Below are 23409 nucleotides of genomic sequence, written 5' to 3' on the forward strand. Positions count from 1 at the left end.
TTACAACTGTGTCTAAAAACATTTGGGAAGCAACTGGACATCCACAACCAGCATGCTAGCAACACCAGCTTGTCCATATCAATGCCTCATGTACTTTATGCAGCAGCCAGAGCGTTTTCTGGAATACATAGCCTATGCTTTTTCAAAGAATAGTGATACCTTCAGTGGATTGTTATTAATCTGAAACCATCTTGACCATGAGACTTTGCTGATTTAATGACATTTCATTGTTGTTGCAAACAGTAGTCCCTGACAGACAACTCAGTAGCCCTGCATAGACAATGGTTTTAGCATGTGTTGAAATTCACCTTGTCAAAAACCTAATGACAACCACAATAGTCGAGCAGCACACAGAACACAAATCTCTTGATGTATTAATCTGATGAAGCTTCTTCATACTGCAGTGTTTGCTCATTTTAGGTGAGGTTAGTTTATGATTCCTCCTTCATACAACCTCAGGATCGTTCCATTGAATGCTTATTTAAATTGCTGCCTTCAGTAAAGAGGTAGGTTTTAATTGCCTGTAGATAAATATTTCACAAAATAGAATGTTCCCCCCAGCTGTAAATGCATGACATGAAAGCAGTTATTATCAAGCTTCGATGCTGGCGAGTCTGGCTGAAAAGCACCATAAAGAGATTTTAAGAAGGATGTTATCTGTATCTTTTCATCTTCCTACACCTCTAATGAAGAAATTAAACCAGATTTATGTTGCATTATTCAGGGGAATCATTATTAATTCATAAGCACATATATATTTATAGCCTTCTCTGTTTTGCCTACAGTGCCTAAAACAGTATGTGGAACTCCTGATCAAAGAGGGCCTGCAAACGGCTATTAGCTGTCCCGATGCTGCCTGTCCAAAACACGGCCATTTACAAGAAAATGAGGTACAGTATCGTCTAGGATGTTATTTTCTATAATTGTATTACCATGGTAACCTAACAGCAGGCTTCTGGTGCACCAGAAATGTCAGACAATAATCTTTTACGGGAGCAATCTAGGTAAAGTACCTTGCTCAAGGGTACAGCAGCAGTGTCCCCCACCTGGGATTGAACCCACGACCCTCCGGTCAAGAGTCCAGAGCCCTAACCACTACTCCACACTGCTGCCCATATAATGGCACACCTCAGGCATTCTCAGTAAACATAGAACTGTCTTAGCCTAAGCTCAAAACAAATTGCTTATGGTCAGTTTTTAGAAGTTAACCTGTCATTGTAAAGGACATTTCAAAAGACTTGGTTTATACCGTGCATTCTACAAAAAGTATTTAAGCCTTTAGAAGTTGCAATGAATTGATAAAGACTGCTGTATTTTATTCTGTGTGAGTCAAGTGTCTCCGTTCACATCCTGCTAAAACTGTTACGACCAAAACAATGTGGGCAGTGCACCATTCTAGAAACAGAAAGGGAAACTGTCCAAGACGAAAAATAGCAACAAGATCATTATTAAAAAACTAGCTACAAACAATGACTCAAATCAGTAAAATTGTACTTTGATAAAGCAGTTCCTTTAAGAATAAGCTGTTGCTTCAGAGGGGACTGTTCTATACGATATTTGTGCCATGTTCTGTAGCTTTAAAACCCTGCTATAGCCCTTGAGAATACCACTGCTCAATATATTCTTTTGGCAACACAGATATTCACATGCATTGCATTTTTGCCTGGCAAATTCGGCTCAGCAAGGAAAATGTGGGTTGCGTTATGCTTCAAGTAAATGCCAAAATCAAAGGCAAAGCAAAGTACATTGGTTTAATTTTAATTGCAGCCGACGGGGAATCACCTATTGAGTTCCAGTCTTTTATACTCTGTTGCAGTACAATTGTAAAACTGTAATTGGTGTGGTATAGTACCTGTTTAGATAAGAAATGTAAGGAGTTAATTGTGCTTTATGCTGATGTGTTTTAATATTTCTTTAACAATATTCTAGTAATACAATCTTATTAGTTTAAAATGATGAAATAAATGTTGCTGCAATACTAATCCTAAATATAGTGAAACGATTGTAAAGCTTTACCACCTTTGTTTGTGACAGTATCAGAGGATGCCAGGTAAATGCTGAGAGACAGAGATTAAGATTTTACCATTGCTTGTATTTCTTCTTTTTTAACAGATTGAATGCATGGTTGCAGCAGAAATTATGCAAAGATACAAAAAGTTACAGTTTGAAAAGGGTAAGTTATTGTTTCTTGCGTAAGAGAATTGCTTTGTAAAATGTTCATGTGAGGAAAGTGTCTCGCAGTGCTGATATTTTCGTTTTTGAAAAATGTGTTTGCGCATATAAACTTAAACCTGTTTTTCAGAAATGCATTTAAAACTAGAATCTCATTCTACCATAATGATCTACTGGAAGTCATGTGGGTTTTTCTACTGAACATCACAACAACTTGTACAGTAAATGTAAAAACACTTGAATTCTTTTATATATTAAATATAATAATACAATAAAATCAATAGCTCTTTGCTAAGAGCTTGCCCTCATTGATGGGGTAACAAATAGAGTGCCAACCTTGCCAGGTTTTGAATGAATGAAAGGCTCCAAGAGCAACTGTGCTTTTCCTTTTAATTTCTTTAAGTTGCCTTATATGTTGTATTTACTGCAACTTTCAACCTGAATCAGACTGACCACGTATTCTGTGCTGAAAGTCACCTTGGGTTTCTTTTCAGATGTTTTCAGGAAAATAGCTATTCACTTAAATATGTGTTTTAACTAGTGGTGTGTGTGTGTGTGCTCCAGTGCAGTCTGAACTCGGATGAATTTAGGTTTTGGACTTCTTCAACCAAGCTTAAAATAGAGCATTATACAAGCCTGTGGCACACAATCAGAGCTCAGGCAAGAGCTTTTCAGACCTTGCCTGTGTGATTTTAATGGGCTTTCATTACAATCCTTATCAGATTGAATTAGCTCTATCAAAAGCTAGGTCAGAAGGTGAAATTACCTGTGGGTTGCTTTTCAACTGAAAAAATGTCATACCATAAACCTAATCAAAATGTATGTATGTATGTGTAGATAGATACAAATACTTGTAAGAGTTTGTAAGTTTGCATTTGAAAATGTAAATCATTTTACTTTTGCATACTATGTACTATGGTGGGCCTCCCATGCAGCGCCTTTATTAGTGTGGGGTGGCAGGGTGCAAACACCCCAGACTTTATTTTTGGAAAATTTGGAAAAGAAATGCACACCACAAGGCTGTGGGCCTTTTCAATAAGTATGAATATATTTATGTTAAGGATCGCTAATAATAATAATAATAATAATAATAATAATAATAATAAATAATAATAATAATAATTATTATTATTATTATTATTATTATTATAAAAAATACTAATATTAAGAATAAAGTTAGTTATCATATGTTGAATAGAATTACATTTAACAAAAAAATATGACTTTATGTATAACACCTTGAATCTATGTGTACAGTATTGAGAACACATACATGGCTTTCAGTGTAATTCCACCAGTGGCATTAACAAAACACCAAAGTGTTCAACATGGTGGTTCTTACTTGCCTTGAGAGAATTACATCAGGCCAGCATTGCATGAAGAGCTACAAGTGTGCTCACATTGTTGGATGGCCGATCTTATCAACATGACTTCTAAATGCATTTTAAAGCAAAGAAGACCTATAGCACAATCTGTGAATAGTCAAAATACAGCAACTGGCAGAACATTCTGTCTGTCTTGCAGTTGATATAGATGGCAGCATTTGTCATTTGTAAAGTTTAATGTTAGATTTGTGCAGAGAATTCTGTTTCCCTTTGAAATGAAATAAACAAAAGTGACAGAACGTCAGCCTGGACTTTAAGCAGTGGAAGCGTGTGGTGCCTGTTGGCGTAACAGAACATTGCTTACCAAGTGCTGTGCTTTATGCCACTGTCTCTATCAACTCTGCCTTACATCTGCTTCTGTTCTCATTAATTATCAGCACTGTCACTGTGTCCACTAGAGTTTTACACGATTTCAATGTTCCATTCCATTGGTCAAATTTTACTATTTTGCTTGTTTTAAATTGTACCTCCTAATGTGTTCACATGTGTAGATCTATAGATCGCATACTTGAATAAGTATAACATTATACAGACAGCACCCACGTATCCAACCCTATAAAATTTTGACTTCAGTGACGATTAAACGCATGTGACGCATATCTGATTATTTCATTTTGGCCCATTCCAACCTTTGTCCATTTTTCAGGGAACACAAAAAAGATACAATATCAGAAATACATATCTGAAAAGACTGCTTTAAAATTAGTAGGCTTCCATTTAGATGTACTGGATTGGTTTTGTTAGTATAGTACTGTATTTTCAAAAGAAGTAGTATTTTAATTCAGAAAGATATGATTCTGAAAACATCACTTGCTAAAAGAGACGACATGTGGACTGTTATACAGTATATACAGTGCCTTGCATAAGTATTCACCCCCCTTGGACTTTTCCACATTTTGTAGTGTTACAACCTGGAATTAAAATTGTTTAATTGGTATTTTTTGTCACTGATCTACACAAAATAGTCCATAATGTCGAAGTGGGGAAAAAATCTACATATTTTTCTAAATTATTTACAAATAAAGAACTGAAAAGTCTTGATTGTATAAGTATTCACCCCCTTTGCTGTGACACCCCTAAATAAACTCTGGTGCAACCAATTGCCTTTAGAAGTCACATAATTAGTTGAATGGAGTCCACCTGTGTGCAATTAAAGTGTCACATGATCTCAGATTAAATACACCTGTTTCTGGAAGGCCCTAGAGTTTGTTAGAGAGCGTATCTAAACAAACAGCATCATGAAGACCAAGGAGCTATCAAAACAAGTTTGGGATAAAGTTCTGGAGAAGCACCAATCAGGGTTGGGTTATAAAAAAAAATATCCCAAACTTTGAACATCCCCTGGAGCACCGTTAAATCCATTATTAAAAAATAGAAAGAATATGGCACAACCGCGACTCTGCCTAGAGAAGGCCGTCCACCAAAACTCAGTGACCAGGTAAGAAGGGCATTAGTCAGAGAAGCAACCAAGAGGCCAATGGTAACTCTGAAGGAGCTGGAGAGATCCACAGCTGAGATGGGAGAAACCGTCCATGGGACAACTATAACCCGGACGCTCCACAAAGCTGGGCTTTATGGAAGAGTGGCGAGAAGAAAGCCATTGCTGAAAAAACTCCATATCAAATCCCGTTTGGATTTTGCCAAAAGGCATGTGGCAGACACCGCAAACATGTGGAAAATGGTTCTCTGGTCTGATGAGACCAAAATTGAACTTTTTGGCCTTAGTGCAAAACACTATGTGTGGCGCAAAGCCAACACTGCTCATCACCCTAAGAACACCATCCCCATGGTGAAGCATGGTGGTGGCAGCATCATGTTATTGGGATGCTTTTCATCGGCAGGGACTGGGAAACTGGTCAGGATTGAGGGCAAGATGGATGGAGCCAAAGACAGGGAAATTCTAGAGGAAAACCTGTTTCAGTCTGCAAGAGACCTGGGACTGGGGCGAAGGTTCACCTTCCAGCAGGACAATGACCCTAAACACACAGCCAAAGCTACACTGGAGTGGTTTAAAAAGAAGAACCTGAATGTCTTAGAATGGCCCAGTCAAAGCCCAGACCTCAATCCGATTGAGAATCTGTGGCAAGACTTGAAAATTGCTGTTCACCAACGGTCCCCATCCAACTTGACAGAGCTTGAGCAATTTTGCCAAGAAGAATGGGCAAAAATTGCAGGATCCAGATGTGCAAAGCTGGTAGAGACTTACCCAAAAAGACTTACAGCTGTAATTGGTGCCAAAGGTGCTTCTACCAAGTATTGACTTAGGGGGGTGAATATTTATGCAACCAACAAATGTTTTTTTTTTTGTTTAATTAACTTTTGTGTCACAATAAAAAATATTTTGCACCTTCAAAGTGTTAAGTATGTTGTGTAAATCAAATGGTAAAAATCCCAATTTTAATTCCAGGTTGTAACAGTACAAAATGTGGAAAAGTCCAAGGGGGGTTGATACTTATGCAAGGGACTGTACTTTTAATTCTGGTATGTATTGTAGCAGTATGTAAAATTCCTTGTTAAAAACTGTGGCAAAGTGGTTTGTAGTGCTCCGGTGTACAGGTGATTCAAGGTGCTCCAGACAAAGGACAAACACAAAGTTCACATGTCAGGTTCTTTAATTTCCTTGACGAGGTTTTTAAATAATAAAGCTGGCTCTACCCAACAAAGGGGTTGCAGTCCCGAAATAATAATTCAAACACAAAACACATAATACAGTCACAAACAACACGTCTCCAGACTGTGTGCTCTGGTGCAGGTGCGGTGCTCTGAGTGCTGGTGCTCTTGTGCGTTCAGGTCCAGGCTGGCTTCTCGCTGCAGCTCCCGGCTTCGTATCAGCCATCTGGCAAAACAAACACAACCGTTTTATCAATGGAACCAAGCGTTTTATCAATGGACCCACACTTCATGCAAGGTTCCGTCCTTGTCTTCTCCCATTAACCACAACAAAGGAACCGATCACGGCGTCACGTCTCCCTAAAGTACCCTAAGCCCCGCCCCCTCCGATAGCTAGTTCAATCACGTCTCCTCCAATTCATAACTCAAACTTCGCTCACCGTACCAGGGCGATGACTCCAGGTACCGTAACGCCGCCCTCTTCCTGAATGGCCGGCTTCCGACTGTCCCCGGAATGAACTGCCCAACCATTCAGTACGAAGCCCGCAGTTCCTGTTGTACAGTGCTCTCACCGGTCGAGAGGGAGATTGTTGATTCGGATTCATTCGCTCTTCGTCACAACGACCAAACAGCAAAATTAAATCAAAATGTTACCCATGCACAGAACTGCGTACAATGTAAACGTGAATGCAGTGTGGAGTAGTGGTTAGGGCTTTGGACTCTTGACCGGAGGGTCGTGGGTTCAATCCCAGGTGGGGGACACTGATGTACCCTTGTGCAAGGTACTTTTACCTAGATTGCTCTAGTAAAAACCCAACTGTATAAATGGGTAATTGTATGTAAAAATAATGTGATATCTTGTAACAATTGTAAGTCACCCTGGATAAGGGCGTCTGCTAAATAATAATAATAATAATAATAATAATAATAATAATAATAATAATAATAATAATAATAATAATTTAATAAGTTTTAAAAGAAAAAAAAAAGCAAACAACACAGTTTCCAAAATTAAAACAGTATTCAAAATTGCAGAATATAGTGCTCGATAAGGCCCTAATGTCACTTGCAAATGAAAATACATGTGACGGGTAAGTGCATTAATTTGTTTGTTTTTGTTTCCTAACTCCAGCGGTTTTCACACATTCAATTAAAGCTTGCTGCCTTTACTGTGCATTTTAAATCCTAATTTTTACGTATTGGTATACATTGGTTGTACAAATTGTATAACTTACAACAAAACATTCAACTCAATGCATTTCATAACTGATTTGTACTGTAACATTATGGGTCATAGTCACAAAGCGTTGACCTTAGTGCAGCTTTTTATTATTATTATTATTATTATTATTATTATTATTATTATTATTCTTTTTTTTTTTTTTTTTGTGAAAGCTAAAACACATTTTACAAAACTAGCAAGAAACAACTAAAGTGAATATGGGAACTCTTAAATTTACTGCAGCATAAACTCTAAATATATAAAATGTTAAGAAGCCATATTCAGAAAACACTGACATTAAACTTGGCTTAAATGTGTTCCATCTCAGTTCAATACAGACTGACACCTGAGAAAAACCTAATCTCTGTATATTAAGACTGGTGTTTTTGTCTCAGAGGTTCTGTTGGATCCTTGCCGGACCTGGTGCCCGTCCTCCTCCTGTCAAGCCGTGTGTCAGCTGAAAGAAATGGAGCCCCCTGCCCTGCAGCTGGTCCAGTGCACAGCCTGTAACCTGGAGTTCTGCTCTGCCTGCAAAGCAAACTGGCACCCTGAGCAGGTCTGCCAAGAGAACGTGCCTGCAACGTCATTCCTTCCAGGAGAAACAAGGTGACACATCCCATGATGCTGAATGCTGAAAGTGCTGGCACGAGGTGCCCGTTTGGTCTATCCGTATGCCACACTTGCATTTTTACACACAGTATACTGGTACCTAGGTAACAGCTTATACGGTTGTGAAGAAAACAGATGAGGATATTCTTTGACACAACTTGTTTGAAGTATCAGAATGCCTGTCTCTCCGTGTGTCAAACTTTCACTTCTTGTGTGTACAGTACCGACACAAATTATGGCAACAGCACTGATTTACAGCAAGACTTGGGGTGGGGATTGTATTGCCCATCTTTACTCACTCAGCCTCTTTACTTTCTAAATATATTGGTATCCCTGAATAGTTAATAGTCTCCTCTTTTAAAATATGCTAAATATTTGAATGAGCAAGACATCTCACAAGTAGAATGGTACCCAGAAATCTTCTCCTTTTTCTAGGCAAACAGTACAACTGGGGATGGGGAGTGTGTTGCTGGATAACCTCTCACACTGCTTGCTCACTGAATATCGTGGTATCCCTGTATAGATAATGTTCTCCTCTTTAAAAATGTCAAGCTGGCAATCTGTCTCAGTGGTGCCCTAAATATGATTAATTTACTATCAATGTACTAATTGTCCCTAAAGAAAGCCTGCCCTTAAATTAGGACACTGCTGCAAGAAATGAATGATCCCCCATTAAAATCTCATCCTGTGAGTCTTCTTCGTCCTCTGGAGATGAATGCAGCTCATTTGAGACTGTGTTAAAAACCTCATCCGCACTGCAGATCTGTCTTTTATCAAAGTACTGTCAAATCTCTCATGTAAAAATGGGTTTCCCAGAATAAAATCTAAACTTGCAGCAAATCGTTCCAAATAAGTCAGGCTATCATGAGAATCAATAGTGCAGTTTAATCGGTTGACACTGTTTTTTATTTTTATTTTTTTAACGTACTACAGTAAAAGGCATTTAGTAAATAATAGCACTGTCTTTGAATATCTGTATATTCCAAATTTATACAACAAAAAAATCATCTATAACTACTCAATGGCAGAATATGTAGTAATGTGACTTGAAATCTTTCTCAGTGCCTTAAATGAATCGATAGGTCTTCAACAGAGAAGGGATACCAGTGATAATATAGCTTGTGCTAAGAATTAAGAAAAATGTATTTGAAATCCTTGGATACCATTCCTTTACTTGGAAGTGTGTTTTCTTCCCATGTTTCCCGAAAGACTACAGAAGTGCTGTACATTTAGTCAAATATACTGCATGTGCTCTTGTCAAAAACTAGGTTTGTTTCCCACATATTTTTACACAGTCATTCTGTCAAAGTTTTTTAACCCTCATTTTTGTTAGAGCCCACTGATTTAAATGCGAACCAAAAAACAATCAAATTCCCATGAGGCTTTGACGAGAGCAAATCTAGTAAATTAAACACTTTTTTAAAACTATTCAGTGTTCCGTTGTGTCTGGGAAACAGTGCCCAATGTATGTGTGAGAAACTATCAAATGCATTTTCAAAAAAATAAAGGGATTTACCGTACAACAATGGGAACCTATAGATAGTAATATATGTAGAATCGTGTTGGTAATACAGATTAAAACCGAATGTGGTTTTGTTGCCTCATTCTGTTTCAGTTCATTCTATAAGAGTGATGAAGATGATGCTCCAATCAAGCGTTGTCCAAAGTGCCAAGTCTATATCGAACGTGATGAAGGCTGCGCCCAAATGATGTGCAAAAACTGTAAACATGCCTTCTGCTGGTACTGTCTGGGGTCTCTGGATGTGAGTATGAGCTCTTAACAGTATGGTTGCTAACATGCCTTCTGCTGGTACTGTCTGGGGTCTCTGGATGTGAGTATGAGCTCTTAACAGTATGGTTGCTAACATGCCTTCTGCTGGTACTGTCTGGGGTCTCTGGATGTGAGTATGAGCTCTTAACAGTATGGCTGCTAACATGCCTTCTGCTGGTACTGTCTGGGGTCTCTGGATGTGAGTATGAGCTCTTAACAGTATGGTTGCTCACTGCTGCCTAGACAAGGCAAATGTCTTCATTATCAGGTAGATTAGAAGTAGTTTATGATCACATGCTGTTTTATTTTATTTTATTTTATTTATTTATTTATAGATACCATAATATTCAATATCTTATTAAATTATTTAAAAAATACTTTAATTAAAAGTAATGTTTATAGTAAACAAAATAATCAACACCCATCTGTTAAAGTCATAAATGTGTGATTAAATTCTGAACAGATTATTCAGATTTGATTTTCCTGTTGTAAAATGACAGATGGCTGGTGTTTCATGTCATACATCAATACAGCTAATTTTACATTCGCACACTAAATTAGATATTCAATGAAAATCCTCTGAACATCCAAGAATACATTATGGATGCTATACGTAGCTGCACTTTGTACTGTCAAGCCTCTAAAAAAAGAACACATGCCTGTACATCTCTGGTAAAAATCCTGCTGTGCACCAATGGAAAAAGGAAAAGTTTTCAAACCATTGCTGTGAAGAGATTTAAAAGTAATAATGTTTATAATAAATAAAATAATCAACACCCATCTGTTTGACTTTTTAATTAATCATTCCAAAATAATGTTTTAATATCATACATGTGCCTGTCTCAATTCTAATCAGATTATTCACATTTGTTTGCCTAATTCAAACATGTACTGCATTCCATGAACTAGTGTAATAACGTAACATACAACTTTTGGATTATTCCTTGTGTGGTCGTTTTAAGCAGGTTTGACTGTATATGATTTTTTGATTATTAATTTTGTCAATGGACAATAGGCCAAAAGGAATTCCTTACAGAACTGAATAAATTAATTGAACATTTTTTAAAATATATGTTTCTAGCAACCCCTGGCTATCATTAAGCCATTTGTGAATCACAGCTGTTCTCATGTTCTGTAGCTGTCGGGCTAGGCTCTGCAGCAGATTGTTATGCACTCACTGATGGTGCTTTTGTTCTTTATGTGTAACAGGATGATTTCCTATTGATACATTATGACAAAGGACCGTGTCGCAACAAACTTGGACACTCCAGGGCATCTGTAATCTGGCACAGAACACAAGTAGGTACCCAGATCACAACAGCAATTCTCATATTCCATTCATAGACACACAGATTTTCAATTCTGGTTTCAGATCCCTCTGCTTTTATGTGCCAATGGCCAGTTTTTCCTTGTACAATACCTCTCTTTGTCCTCAGTAGATGGTGGTTGATTCACACCACAAAACCACCATGACATAACTGTGGCCACATTCATCACTCTATGCTTGGCAGACCTATTAACAAGTCATTGGAGCAGACAAGCACAAGGCTGCTTCTACCTGCACGCACTATGCCTGGTTGTAGCCATTGCTATTAGTCTCTGTTGGTGACCTAAACTGAGCAGTTGGTGGAACATAATTGAGAACAAGTAGTTTTTTACTTGAGCAACACAAGCCAGTCTGTTTTTCAGCTTATAATGGCTAAGTACCATGCAGGGGTTTCGCTGTCGCTCGTCACTCTCGTAATTTGCGAATGTTTTTTGAAAGTGACGACAAAAAAAATTGTGGAATCGTCACTAGTGACGATCGTTTCTGTTTGTACTATAAAAAAAATCCCTTTTGTTAAAGTCACACACGACGTCTCTTTCTTCAAAAGAAGGGATCGCTAAACCATCAGCGCCTCAGCCTCTCATTCATTGACTCTGCAATGTTCTCATCCCGTGGTAGATGATGTAAATGCAGTTAGCCAATCAGCGCCTCAGTTTAATGTTGCGTGTCAGTTACCATGGTAACCCAGACCGCTTTATGAGGCTGTACTAGGTGCTGCTGTAGCTTTCAGCCTCACATTATTCTTTGCAACCTGACAGCTTCTGCCGCTGCGCTTTCACGATTACAGAGAGTTCTGCTCAAACCTTTGTATCCGCAGTGTGTTTGCGCCAATGCCCCGCTGAAATAAAAAATGTCCAGTTGAAATTCTCTTAACGCGCCCGTGTGTCCCCCTTCCCTGACCAGACGCAATCAATACCGATACGCAGTAAATGAATGCATTGTTTGTTTACACTTGCGTTTTCATAATTAAACTCCCGTGTTTTTATTCTCCAGTCCAGTAGAATGCGCTCACACCCTCCCTGGTTACAGTCAGTTTCACAGTAAAGCTTGGACGACGACATCAGGCTTGTTAATAACAACATGACCCGGCGCAAATATAACCTCGTATCCCTGTTACACCCGACCATTACTTCTGGAAGAATAAGTAATAAGCTTCGTCAGTGACTGCTGAAATATAGGTTATTATAGTTGTGCTTAAAAATACTGTGTGCAGAAGATTTGTGAACCGAAAACGCATCATTAACTAAAAAAAAAAAAAAAGCCTACGGTAAAGTTATAAAATATGTTAAATGTATCTTTTCTATGACCAAAAATGCTAAAATTCAGGGCCAAAATTATTCCGTATGTGTTAAGCACCAACTGTCTCTTGACCATTTCGCCAGTAGGCCTATCGAGCATGATAAAACGGCACTGTATATGCCTACAATACATCTTGCATTGAGAAAACAACACTGGAATCGGAATAAAGGAAATTATTATGTAATACAGTTCACGTGCAGCATGGTTTTGGTAAGTAGTAGCATTTTCTAAACTATATAATTATGTGCAGTATTAAAATAAGTTTAAAATATAGCAAATCCACAAAACCAACGAAATACATAGTGTATATTTTACATTTTATTTGTAGTGTTCTGTGTAACACGCCTATCGTTTAACCTGAAGCAGATATACGCGTTTATCATATTATCAACAACACCAACGTGTGTTGTAAAAATAAAGCAATAATTGTTTTGAAAACTGTCCAAAATATTTACTTGGTGGCCAAGAATGAAAAATGTCAATCAACGTTTAGTCGCTAACACCAGACTGATGTGCTGTGACAGAGCGTTCAGTGCACACACGACTAATTTACATAGTAAATATGTACATTTTAAATAAGCCCTGTTGTTTAAATGTAATATAAACAGTTGGGCGGTTACTGCAGTCTGTCTGGGATTTAAAAAACTAAAAGCCTAGTCTTTAACTCATTTTATTTCCTGTGTGCGTTCATGCCTGCAAGTCGATATTTATTTGTTTCAATGACTCGATTTAAATTTTATTGTAACTTAAGTATTATTGGTTCATTTCAAAATACAGAATGTATGGCCAGTCAGAAACCGCAGTATTGTCATGCGGTCTAGTTTGACATGCCGTTATGTCTGGTGTGAGCGTAGTAAGAGTTTTTAGCTTTCAATCCAGTGAAAAAATGTGGATAGTTTGCTCAATGCCAGTACATTACTAGCAAAGGGCGATCAAGACGAAATACCATCAAGATTAAAAACGCCAAAAATGTCTTGCGACTGAAGCTCTCTCTAATTTCCCTGCCATCATCAGTGATTTGTGTGGTAACAAGCAGGGACATCCATTACACTGATACTAGGTAAGCATTTTATTATTATTTTTTAATTGGCATCAGTACTGTACGTTTTAGTCACCAGTAATTTAAAAATGCCAGTAATATGTTTTCGTATTGAGGTCAGCTGTAGAGATGCGTGGTAGTGGAACTTTTCTTTGCCTTCTTTTCTATAACTTTATCATCAATATAAATACATGATTGCGGTAAACTTGTGCGCGCGAATTAAAAAACAAAACTGTTAGCCAATACTGTAAAATGCCGCAGAAGAAAAAACACTCGTTTTTTCAGCAAGAGTGAAACAGAACAAACACAACAGAAGATGAAGACTTGGATTCGGAACAGCAGAAAAAAAAGAACAAACAAAGCTCACATGCGTCAGATAAAAGAAAAAGAAAACAAGCAGCAAAGTTTCAGCCTTATTGCAAAACTCTGTTTCCATGGGTTGTATATAATCTAACACTGTTTTTGTTCTTTCTTTTTATTGTAAAAAGACATACATGGTATAAGTAATTCATAATGCATTCTGTGTCTGTAATGTAGCTTTTCAGGGCATAAAAATCTGGTTCTTGAGTTTTAATGTTCTAAAACTTTACAGCTGTAAATTACCAATTTATTTAAAATGTAGAGCATTATTAAAATGGTTTAATTAAATAATTGTTTTGGTCAATACAGTGATTTAAGGTATAACATAAAAAAACAGGATTCATAACACCCTTGAAGACTGTGCGCCAGTAGTGACTACTGAATATCTGGAGTGACTAATGTTTTTAGAAAGTATTAGTCACTAGTGACTACAAAAATTTAGAACCCAGGGGAAACCCTGGTACCATGGTTCATAGTAGATGCTGCAATACATTCATATGCAGTAAGACATGGTCTGTTTAACACACAGACACAGTAATATAAGTACTGTACCAGACTCAAGTGACTTTCCAGTGGTATTTATGACTACTTTTCTAGTTATTGATTATGAACTATTTGGAAACAGAGACAGAAGCTACAGTGAAGCGCTGCTGCACAAATTTATTAACCAAAACAAACACAGGAACAAATCAACTGGCATAAGGGTAAAAATAAAAGGGTTGAACAAAACACTGGAACAAACATATACCCTTAGGCTGAGCAGTAGCCTTCACTAAAGGTTCTTTATTTTTTTTATAAATTTAGTCGTCGGCAATTTTTTTACCACGTTTTTCTCCCCAATTTAGCATGCCCAATTATTATCTGTATCCTCGGCTCACCGCTCGCCGATGACTCGGGAAACGGCAGCTGGAGCACGCGTCCTCCGAAACGTGCTCCTGCCAAGCCGTCATTTTTCGCACTGCAGATCCACAGCGATGCCACCAGACCTATAGTGCCGGAGGACAACACAGATCTGGCAGCTCCACTGCAGAACCACAGGCGCCCTATCGGCCACAGGGGTCACTGATGCGCGGTGAGCCGTGGATTCCCCTGCCGACCTAAGCCCTCCCTACCCGGGCAGTGCTCGGCCAATTGTGCGCTGCCCACTAGGAACTCCCAGTCACAGTCGGTTGTGACATAGCCTGGATTCGAACTTGTGATCTCCAGGCTATAGAGCACTCCGCGCGGAGCACCTTTATTGGATGCGCCATTCGGGAGCCCCTCACTAAAGGTTCTTAAGTCACAGTACACAAACAATTACACTCCCCTAACTCCCTTCCTTCCCCCACAAAGGATTTCTCCTCCTTTTTGTACAGGTGGCCACTCCCCAATTAGTACTCAATTACCTAATCGGGGAATGGCCGCACCTGTGATTGCTGGCAGGGATAGAATTAACCCCATCTCTGCCAACCTTACATTCCCACACACACACTTTACACAAGCAGGGCTTTTGCCCTGCCACAGGGAACTTGTATGTACTTTTTGAGATACTGACTTCATATTTACATTGTTTGGGAAAACTCCTCGTTCAAAATCTAACTGCACAATTCACACAGTGCTTACAAGTGATAAGTGTTTTGTCCACAAACCCACACGTTTCTGTAAATATCTGGGCAGTTCCGAGAATGGAGTGCGATTTCTTTCCACAGAGGGACAGTATTCATTACATTCCCATACTTTACTGCTGCTGTTTTACTCCTGACAGGAAGTGGCTTCTGTGTTCCAACTGTATAGCTACAGTAAATGCTGGTAATGCAGAATTTAAAAATAATGACTAGCTATTCGTGTCCCTAAGGCTTACACTTGGAGGATTCCAGAGCCTAACGGTAATTTTTTTTTTTTTTTTTGTCACCCTTTATGTGAATCTCATTTTGGCAGATACAGTATACTTCCAGCCAGCAAGCAATTCATCATTACATGTTTCTTAGCATACAGAACGCAGTACAGCAAACATTAACCAATAAGAGTCGGTTTTATTTTCAGTAAGGTTCTTTTGGATTGGGTATCTGAATGCAAGCTACAGGGTAGGCTGGTTTAGACCGTGCACTTTAAAAGTTGTACATCCATTCACTTCAACTCTTTTTACATCTGGGGCAAACAAACTTGGGTTGCCCTTTACAGCTTCTTTCAATCTATAACACGATTCTTTACAAGCATGCTGTTTCTTATCAGGGCACAATTTGCCTTCATTCAGTACCTGTCAGGAAATCCAGGAGATCTGTCATGGACCGATTATATTCTTTTGTAAGGGATGAACAAAAGCTTCATTGAGACAGGATCTCTAGAAACAGTCTTTGTTCTTTTGCAACCTTTATGTCATGTTTTCACAGTTCTAAGAACATTGGAATTTGTCAGACTGACTTGCTGTCCACAACTGCCTGAAATATTGAGCCAACAAGAGAAAGGTTACCAGCAAGACTTCAGTTTTGATGGTATAGAAATGCTTGGTGACCAAAAACATTGAAAACTAGAGCACAGCAGGCCAGACCAAGTGTAACAAAGGTAGTCGGTTTTATTAGTTTGTTCCCCATCCCCTTGATGGTTTGGAGGCTACATTCTGTAGTACAGGTAATTCCAAAGCTATATTACAGTTTTTCTCAATCACTAAAGCACAGTTACTGGTACAATTGGCACGTCTCAAAACTGCCAGCCCTACTTCCCTCATACTCATACTCAGTTGATGACATGGCCCACAATTGATGCCTGGGTTTCATTTGTTACAGCAATACGCTGTGGTCTCACCTGGGCTGGCTGTCTCCTGTGTCGAATACCATGACCATGACCACGACTATGACCACGATCACCCCTCTGTTCACATCCACATGCCCTTCTCCTGCTCTATGTTTCAGCACAATTTGTAACATCAACCTTTTAGCATGAGTGATATTTGATTATAGATTGATACATTGTGAAATGTGCATTTCCATGTGTGGAATGTTTATTTAAAGTAATGAGCATTAATTGTGAGCAACAGCATACAGATATGTGTGTTTTGAAAACAAGACATTCACTTGTGAAACTTGTATTAAAGTGATGGAATTTAGAATTTTGTGCATTAACCAGAGAAATGTGTCAGTAGTTTTGCAAATGAGGGGTCACTGTCTGTTTGTGTTAACTGTATGAGAATTGGGCTAGTAGTTTCAGGAATTTTGCTTTAGCAATTGAGAAAAACTGTAAAATGTTGGCTTTTCCTGTAATTGAGATTCTTACAGGCTGTATGCTGCAATGTTCATCCATTTTTTTCATTTTTTATTTATTTTTAATTTTTTTTGTAATTGAACAGCGCCCTCTTCTGGCTGCTTATAACCACACTCTTGCTTTTCAAGCCAGTGGAAGGAGTGTTAGGCCATGAAATAGGGACCACACTGCATTTTTTCTATGTAAAGAACAATGTTTTGTCAGGCAATACAATTCATGTCCACTGAATGTGTGTGGGAAAAATTACTGCGATATGAAAACAATACAGCAAAGGTAGAGTAATGTGTTTCATGTAAACACAGCAGGGAGTTTTGTAATACTTTAACCCTTTTGCGGTCCATTTATTCAGCGAGTCTCAGGCGCGTCAGGTCCAATTTATTTTCACACTCGCAGTTTAATTTACATGCACTGTACAGGGTTGGGGAGGTGCGGGTCGGGAGGTGAGAGGATAGAGGGAATCAAGGGAGGAGGAGAGGGTGGAGGTAGCAGAGTCTATAGAGAGAGTTGAGAGAAGGAGTCGAAAGGAGGGAGGTGAGAGAGCGATGGAGGTAAGGACAGAAGGGGAGAGAGAGTAGAGGTTACGGTGGGAGGTGACAGTGGGGGTAGGTGGAGTAGGGGGAGAGGCAAGAGACGGAGAAAAAGAGATGAAATAGTGATCGGAGAGATCCAGAGGGGTGACAGAAGGGGTGGAGGGGCAGCAGGCCCTGGAGAAAGTGCGGTCCAGTTGACGGCCAGCTTTGTGGGTAGGAGGGGATGGAAAGAGACAGAAGTCGAAGGAGTGAAGGAGAGGGAGGAATCTAGCAGAGTGGCTGGGGTTGGAGAGATGGATATTGAAATCACCTAACAGGACAGTTGGGGTAGACAGAGAGGGGAGGGAGGAGAGGAGATAGTCGAGTTCATTGAGAAAGTGAGTGAGAGGTCCAGGGGGACGGTATAGTACAATTAGCAGGAGTTGACAGGGAGAGGTTAGTTGGACAGCGTGAAATTCAAAGGTGTTAACAGAGAGTGAGGAGAGGTCAGAGGGGACAGAAAAGAGTAAGGAGGGAGAGAGGAGAAGACCAGTCCTACCTCCCCGTCCATCGAGATGCGGAGTATGGGACAGGATGTAGAGAGAGGACAGAGTAGCAGGAGTTAGTGTTATCAGGAGAGAGCCAGGTTTCAGTGAGAGCAAGGAAATCGAGAGAGAGGTGGGAGGCAAAGGCAGAGATGAAATCAGCTTTGTTAGCAGAAGAGTGACAGATCCAGAGGGCACCAGAGAGAGTGGATGAGGTTAGAGGGGTTAGTGGAGCAGAGGTGGAGAGAGGACTGAGGACGGGAGGGAGAGGACAGAATAACAGGGATGTGAGAGACAGTCATAGCAGGACAGGCGAGACAGATAGGTACAGGAGCGGTAGGGGAAGGGTACAGACCTGTCTAATAGTTGGCGTCTTCCAGAGCGCTGCTAGGTTCGGATTTTCTTCAACAGCCTCTCCTTACAGGTCTGTCCTCGCTGGATTCCCACAGCTAGACTCCCGGCTCTTTGGTAGAAAGGCTGATCGGTTGGCTGCTGCTTCATGCTGGCGCACAAATAGGCTAGCTGTCTATTATACTAAACTGCACTAAAGACAATACTTAAGCAATACAATGGTTTCAATGCACTTCATTGGGATCACACAACTACAAAATGCTGTGTGGAAACCAATCAAATTGCAAATCAGCCTCTAGTACCAGATGAGTGCTTAAATTGAATAATCACAAACAGTAGATCACCTAAATAAAACACCACCTTTTATAATGTTACTTAAATGTAGCTAACTTTGAGTTGGAATGAGGCCTCTAGTAGCCACTGGGAGAGATTTAGAAAAGGTCCTCGCTTTACCTGTCCTCGCTTGGACTGCCACAGCTCACACTGCCCTTGGACATGTGACCCTTTGACGGCTGGTGCTTAGAACGGCTGTCGTTCTAAGACACTGATTGCCAATTTATAGAGTCCTGCAGGTCTAGAGCTGGTCCAGTTTACACGTTATCTAAATTCACTTCAATCAACCACAGCTCTGAACACTTTAGAAAATGAATTCCTTCAACCAGCTAATGTAGTTACATCAGCAACAAGCATTCAGTTGTACTTACCAAAAACACTAGTTTCTTTCTTCTGAGTGCAAACAGCAAAACACAATTCAAGCAGGTCGGTCACTAGAACAACTGATTAGCCAAGGGAAAAACAGGTTTTGCAGGGTTTGGTCTGCTGTTTAAATCAGACTTTCTGTTCTTTTTGTTCTTATCTTGCAGGTGGTTGGTATTTTGCAGGGTTTGGTCTGTTGTTTAAATCAGACTTTCTGTTCTTATCTTGCAGGTGGTTGGTATTTTGCAGGGTTTGGTCTGTTGTTTAAATCAGACTTTCTGTTCTTATCTTGCAGGTGGTTGGTATTTTTGCAGGGTTTGGTCTGTTGCTGTTGGTAGCCTCTCCATTCCTCCTTCTGGCCACTCCATTTGTCTTGTGCTGCAAATGCAAATGCAGCAAGGGTGATGACGACCCACTACCTACCTAGTTGGCTGGCTGAGTGGTTTGTTTCTATTCACCAGCACTGTTTCAGCCTTACCTGGTCCATCTTGCTTTACAGTATCAGCTCCAGTGCCCTGCAAAGGTCCCCAGTGCATTAGAGACGGTTCCGTTCTGAAAGGAAGAGTGCAAAGAAAAAAGGCAGAACATCAGTTAAGGGGCAAACAAAATGTACTGTGAAAGGTCCCTTGGGAGAATCTGAAAGGAAGGTGTCGGGCAAAACAGCTACGGAAAGAGGTACAGGTGTTGCAAGGGATGCTGGTAGCTATTCAATTTCCAGCTTGGGCAATGATATGGGGGAAGGGGAAGCCCAACAAAAAAAATCAGCACGTAATTATAGTATTGCTTTTTTTTGTATATGATATCTATGAATCACAACTAAATAAATAATTTCCTTAAACACACATAGCCACCTGTTTTTTTCTTTCTTTTCTTGAACCATATGATAAACAGTACAAAGCAAGTTTTGTGTATTTTACAGTGTTCTACCTTCATGTATTTAACCCTTTTGCAGTTGTTTTTTAACCCTCAAGTCAGAATGACTCGGATCTGCCACAACCATAAAGAGAGGCGTGTTCTGTGTACACTTCTAAAAGTCCTAAGGATTAGGAAGCTTTGTTGAGTTGCCTACTTGAGTCAGGCTTTGTAGCCGACTAGTATTATTCACCCAACATTTAATTCCAAGGTTTATTTTTGTATATGTGTATCTGTCACATACTGGTTTACATTTAATTCCCTATCAGCAAAGTTTTATTTTAACCAGTGAAACTTTTATTCAAGAGGGAAAAGGCAAAAGGGAGAGTTTTAAAAGCATTTTTTCTTTTTTTTTCAAGTAGCCAATGCTGAGAATAAAGTACAGTAAAAATGTGATGTGGTATGGTAAATTTCCGCAAAGGCCTTTGTTCTGAAGTGTGGTAGCATACGGAAGACTAAACTCCTGCTCTGGTTGGCTGAAAGCTCAACAGAAGTGTATACTAAAGAAATAGAACCCAGATTAGAAGGGAAGTTGACCGAGTCAGGAAGGAAGCTACAGACAAGGTCAACTACCACGCCATCTAATCAGGGCAGTAGTGTGATTAGAAACTGGTATGCAAGCCCTGTATTGCTATTTAAACATTTAAATTACATTAAGATTATTTCCCTTTTCAATGTTGTGATGCTTTTCTTTTTTATATCGGTAATGGAGCATCCTAATTTGTGGATGGAAGTTGAGGTTTCTAGTAAGATAATAGCTTTACCCTAACTAGTAATCATATATAAGTAATCATTTTGGCTTGCCTTGCATGATTATGTTAATATGTTTTTACAGTATTGTAAAATGGATAGCGAACTGCAGTACACCATTTTGTAAAGCTCTGTACTCTTCAGGTGTTTTCCTACTCTTAGCAGATATTACACAGGAGAACATTAAAACAGCCCCCTGCAGTATCTAGTTTTTAATCACAGTTTATAATGACATTGCAAATAAGAGAAATACTCGCTTGTTTTCTATACAAGTCCTGCTGCCATGCTGAAGTAGATAACTGCTGCTCATAGTGAATTTTGCATGAGGGTTGACTGAAGGAATCCAGGCAGGGTTTCAATACCTCTTACCTCATCTTCTCAAGAGTGCCCTGAGATGAAACATCCTCAAAGCATATGGGGCCATTTTTCTTTGTCAGTAACGGCAGCTCTAACAGTACTGGTGAGCCCTACATTGAAGCAAATGCAAAGGCTAATCTTCAGAGAATAACAAAGTCATCTTAATATTATCCTAGCGAACTAGCCACTGTGTATTCAGTTCCTTCTTGTGTGTAATTTTACAGATCACAGTTCCACATAAAAATAAAAAAAGATAAACAAGGGGTCAGTCTGTCCTAGAGCAGATGACGCATGTGCTTCAATCCCAGTTGTGACTCCCGCTATAAATAAATTAGAAGCAGTTCCCCATTGAACAAAGATGTTGAATCTGTGTTGGACTATACTTATGTAAATGTTTAATATTATTAATGTAATGATAAATAATACATTTATATAATCATGAAATAATCAAACATTGTGTATTCTACTTTTTTAGTTAACAGTAGTAAATAGTTTATTTTTTCTTTTTATTAATACAATGTACAGGATGTAACCCTATTGTGTGGCAAATTGATGGCAACAAGGGGGAGACAATGTGTTTAGAGCAACATGCTCAACATCATATTTGGTACTGGTGTCACGTGGTAATAATAAAGCACTGTGGACGCATGATTTGGGATTAAAAATTCCTGGTGGGGCCCTACATTGAAGCAAATGAATTGTGATCGGTTTGCACTACTTTGTTGCCAGATTGCCGACTGCTGACTGTGGTCTTGCTTCTCCTGTGAACACCGCACGTACAAGGCCACACGCGGGCAAACAATATCTCCGTCCTGTAGCCATCAACAAAAGCTCTTGCGTGCTTGCAATTTTAAAGTTTCCAAAACCTCCTGCATTTATTTACATCGGCTCAAATTACAGCTTTACATTTTACTCTGCCAGACTCTTATGTTGACTTTCCTTGCATGTATTGCTCAAGACCTTGGAAATTGCGTTGCCTTTGTTTTAATTTGCCTTTAAGTTGCGCCATATTTTTAATGGATACACATAGTCTTACCTGATTTCATAAATGTATTTACATTTTATTATGTATGTAATTGAATTCTACCTGTAGAATTGTAACCTTGTATATTGATATGCATGACAAAAAGTCTTGTAATAAAAAAAAACCTAGTTCAGTTCCTATGTAATGTTCATATATTTCAATGTAAATGTATCTATTGTGCCACTAACACTGTGATATTAAAAAAAAAAAAAAGTTTCTTACCTGTTTCATAATCTGGTATTTTAAAGAAAAGAAGAATAATTCATTAATTTATTTTTCAAAACTGTTTAGAATTTTGAACCACCCCATCAGTTATTTCTTGATTAATTTATTATTATAATAATAATGATATGGAAATGTAGGTCATGGTGAGTGAATAGCTTGTTCTCTTTCAGCAGCAAGTAACTTTGCAAAAGACAGTAACTAATGTGTTCAATAGGGAAATACATTATATTAGGGCAAATCCAAGGGCCGGTTAAAAGCTTTGCACTTTAAAGAAAACAAGAAAAACATTTCCTGCTGAGGGAACCCGAGACTGATCTGGTACACATCGTGCTGGCTGGAGTCACTCCAGGGACTGCTAATTAGACACAGATCACTGTTGCCCGGTCCGTTCCTCTCAAAGCAGCTGAGTGGAAGCGATTAGAAATATGCTGTCACATCCCATCCTTAACACCTGCAGAAAGTACTACAGAGAAGCATTTCTCATGTCTGTGGACAAAGTTCTGGAACAAAAGTAAATGACAGCAAGCTTGGGTAGACGATGCTTTAGACTGTACCAGAATTAAATTAGTATGGATTCTACCTGAACTTAAAACGCAGCTTTGAATTGTGCTTACAGAAACTGAAATGGAGTGTGAACAGCATTGCATACCACAGTACTTGCATTCCCCCAAATACATTGAAATTTAAATGTGGATACCATGAAATGTTTCTGTTACTAATATCAAAGGTGGTACAGATTAAGCTGCAGTGAATCAGGGCACCCAGGCAATGATTTATCTTCAGATAATGGTTCGGGCGGGCCCAGTGCATACACTGCCCAGCATGTTTGAATGCTTGATAAGGTGTTGGTCACAAATGCAACGTGCGATGGCACAATTGAGTGAAAGGTTGATAGACACTCGCAGTCTCCCATCTTCTGTATATTGTTTTTGAAACGGTCTTGTTACATACCTGCTGGCTTCTTTTAGCCGATAGACTGTACAGATGCAGCTAATACACAGGCAAAACA

The 23409-nt window shown here is 39.1% G+C and overlaps 1 protein-coding gene across 4 annotated transcripts in view; it reads left to right on the forward strand.

Moving 5' to 3' along the window:
- The window catches only part of rnf144aa (ring finger protein 144aa), a 40386-nt gene extending 18001 nt beyond the window's left edge, over positions 1-22385 (forward strand). Inside the window, exons 5-10 of one of the 4 annotated variants that reach the window (XM_034921163.2) lie at positions 786-890; positions 2113-2173; positions 7785-7995; positions 9614-9761; positions 10979-11068; positions 19428-22385. In XM_034921163.2, coding sequence (XP_034777054.1) covers positions 786-890; positions 2113-2173; positions 7785-7995; positions 9614-9761; positions 10979-11068; positions 19428-19559 — 747 coding nt within the window. In that variant the 3' untranslated portion in view covers positions 19560-22385. The remainder of the gene's footprint in view (positions 1-785; positions 891-2112; positions 2174-7784; positions 7996-9613; positions 9762-10978; positions 11069-19427) is intronic. The other 3 variants (XM_034003389.3, XM_034921162.2, XM_034921164.2) reach the window with 3 other exon arrangements.
- Positions 22386-23409: the final 1024 nt, after the last annotated feature.

This window comes from Acipenser ruthenus, chromosome 5 (assembly GCF_902713425.1).
Source record: "Acipenser ruthenus chromosome 5, fAciRut3.2 maternal haplotype, whole genome shotgun sequence".
NCBI lineage: Eukaryota > Metazoa > Chordata > Actinopteri > Acipenseriformes > Acipenseridae > Acipenser > Acipenser ruthenus.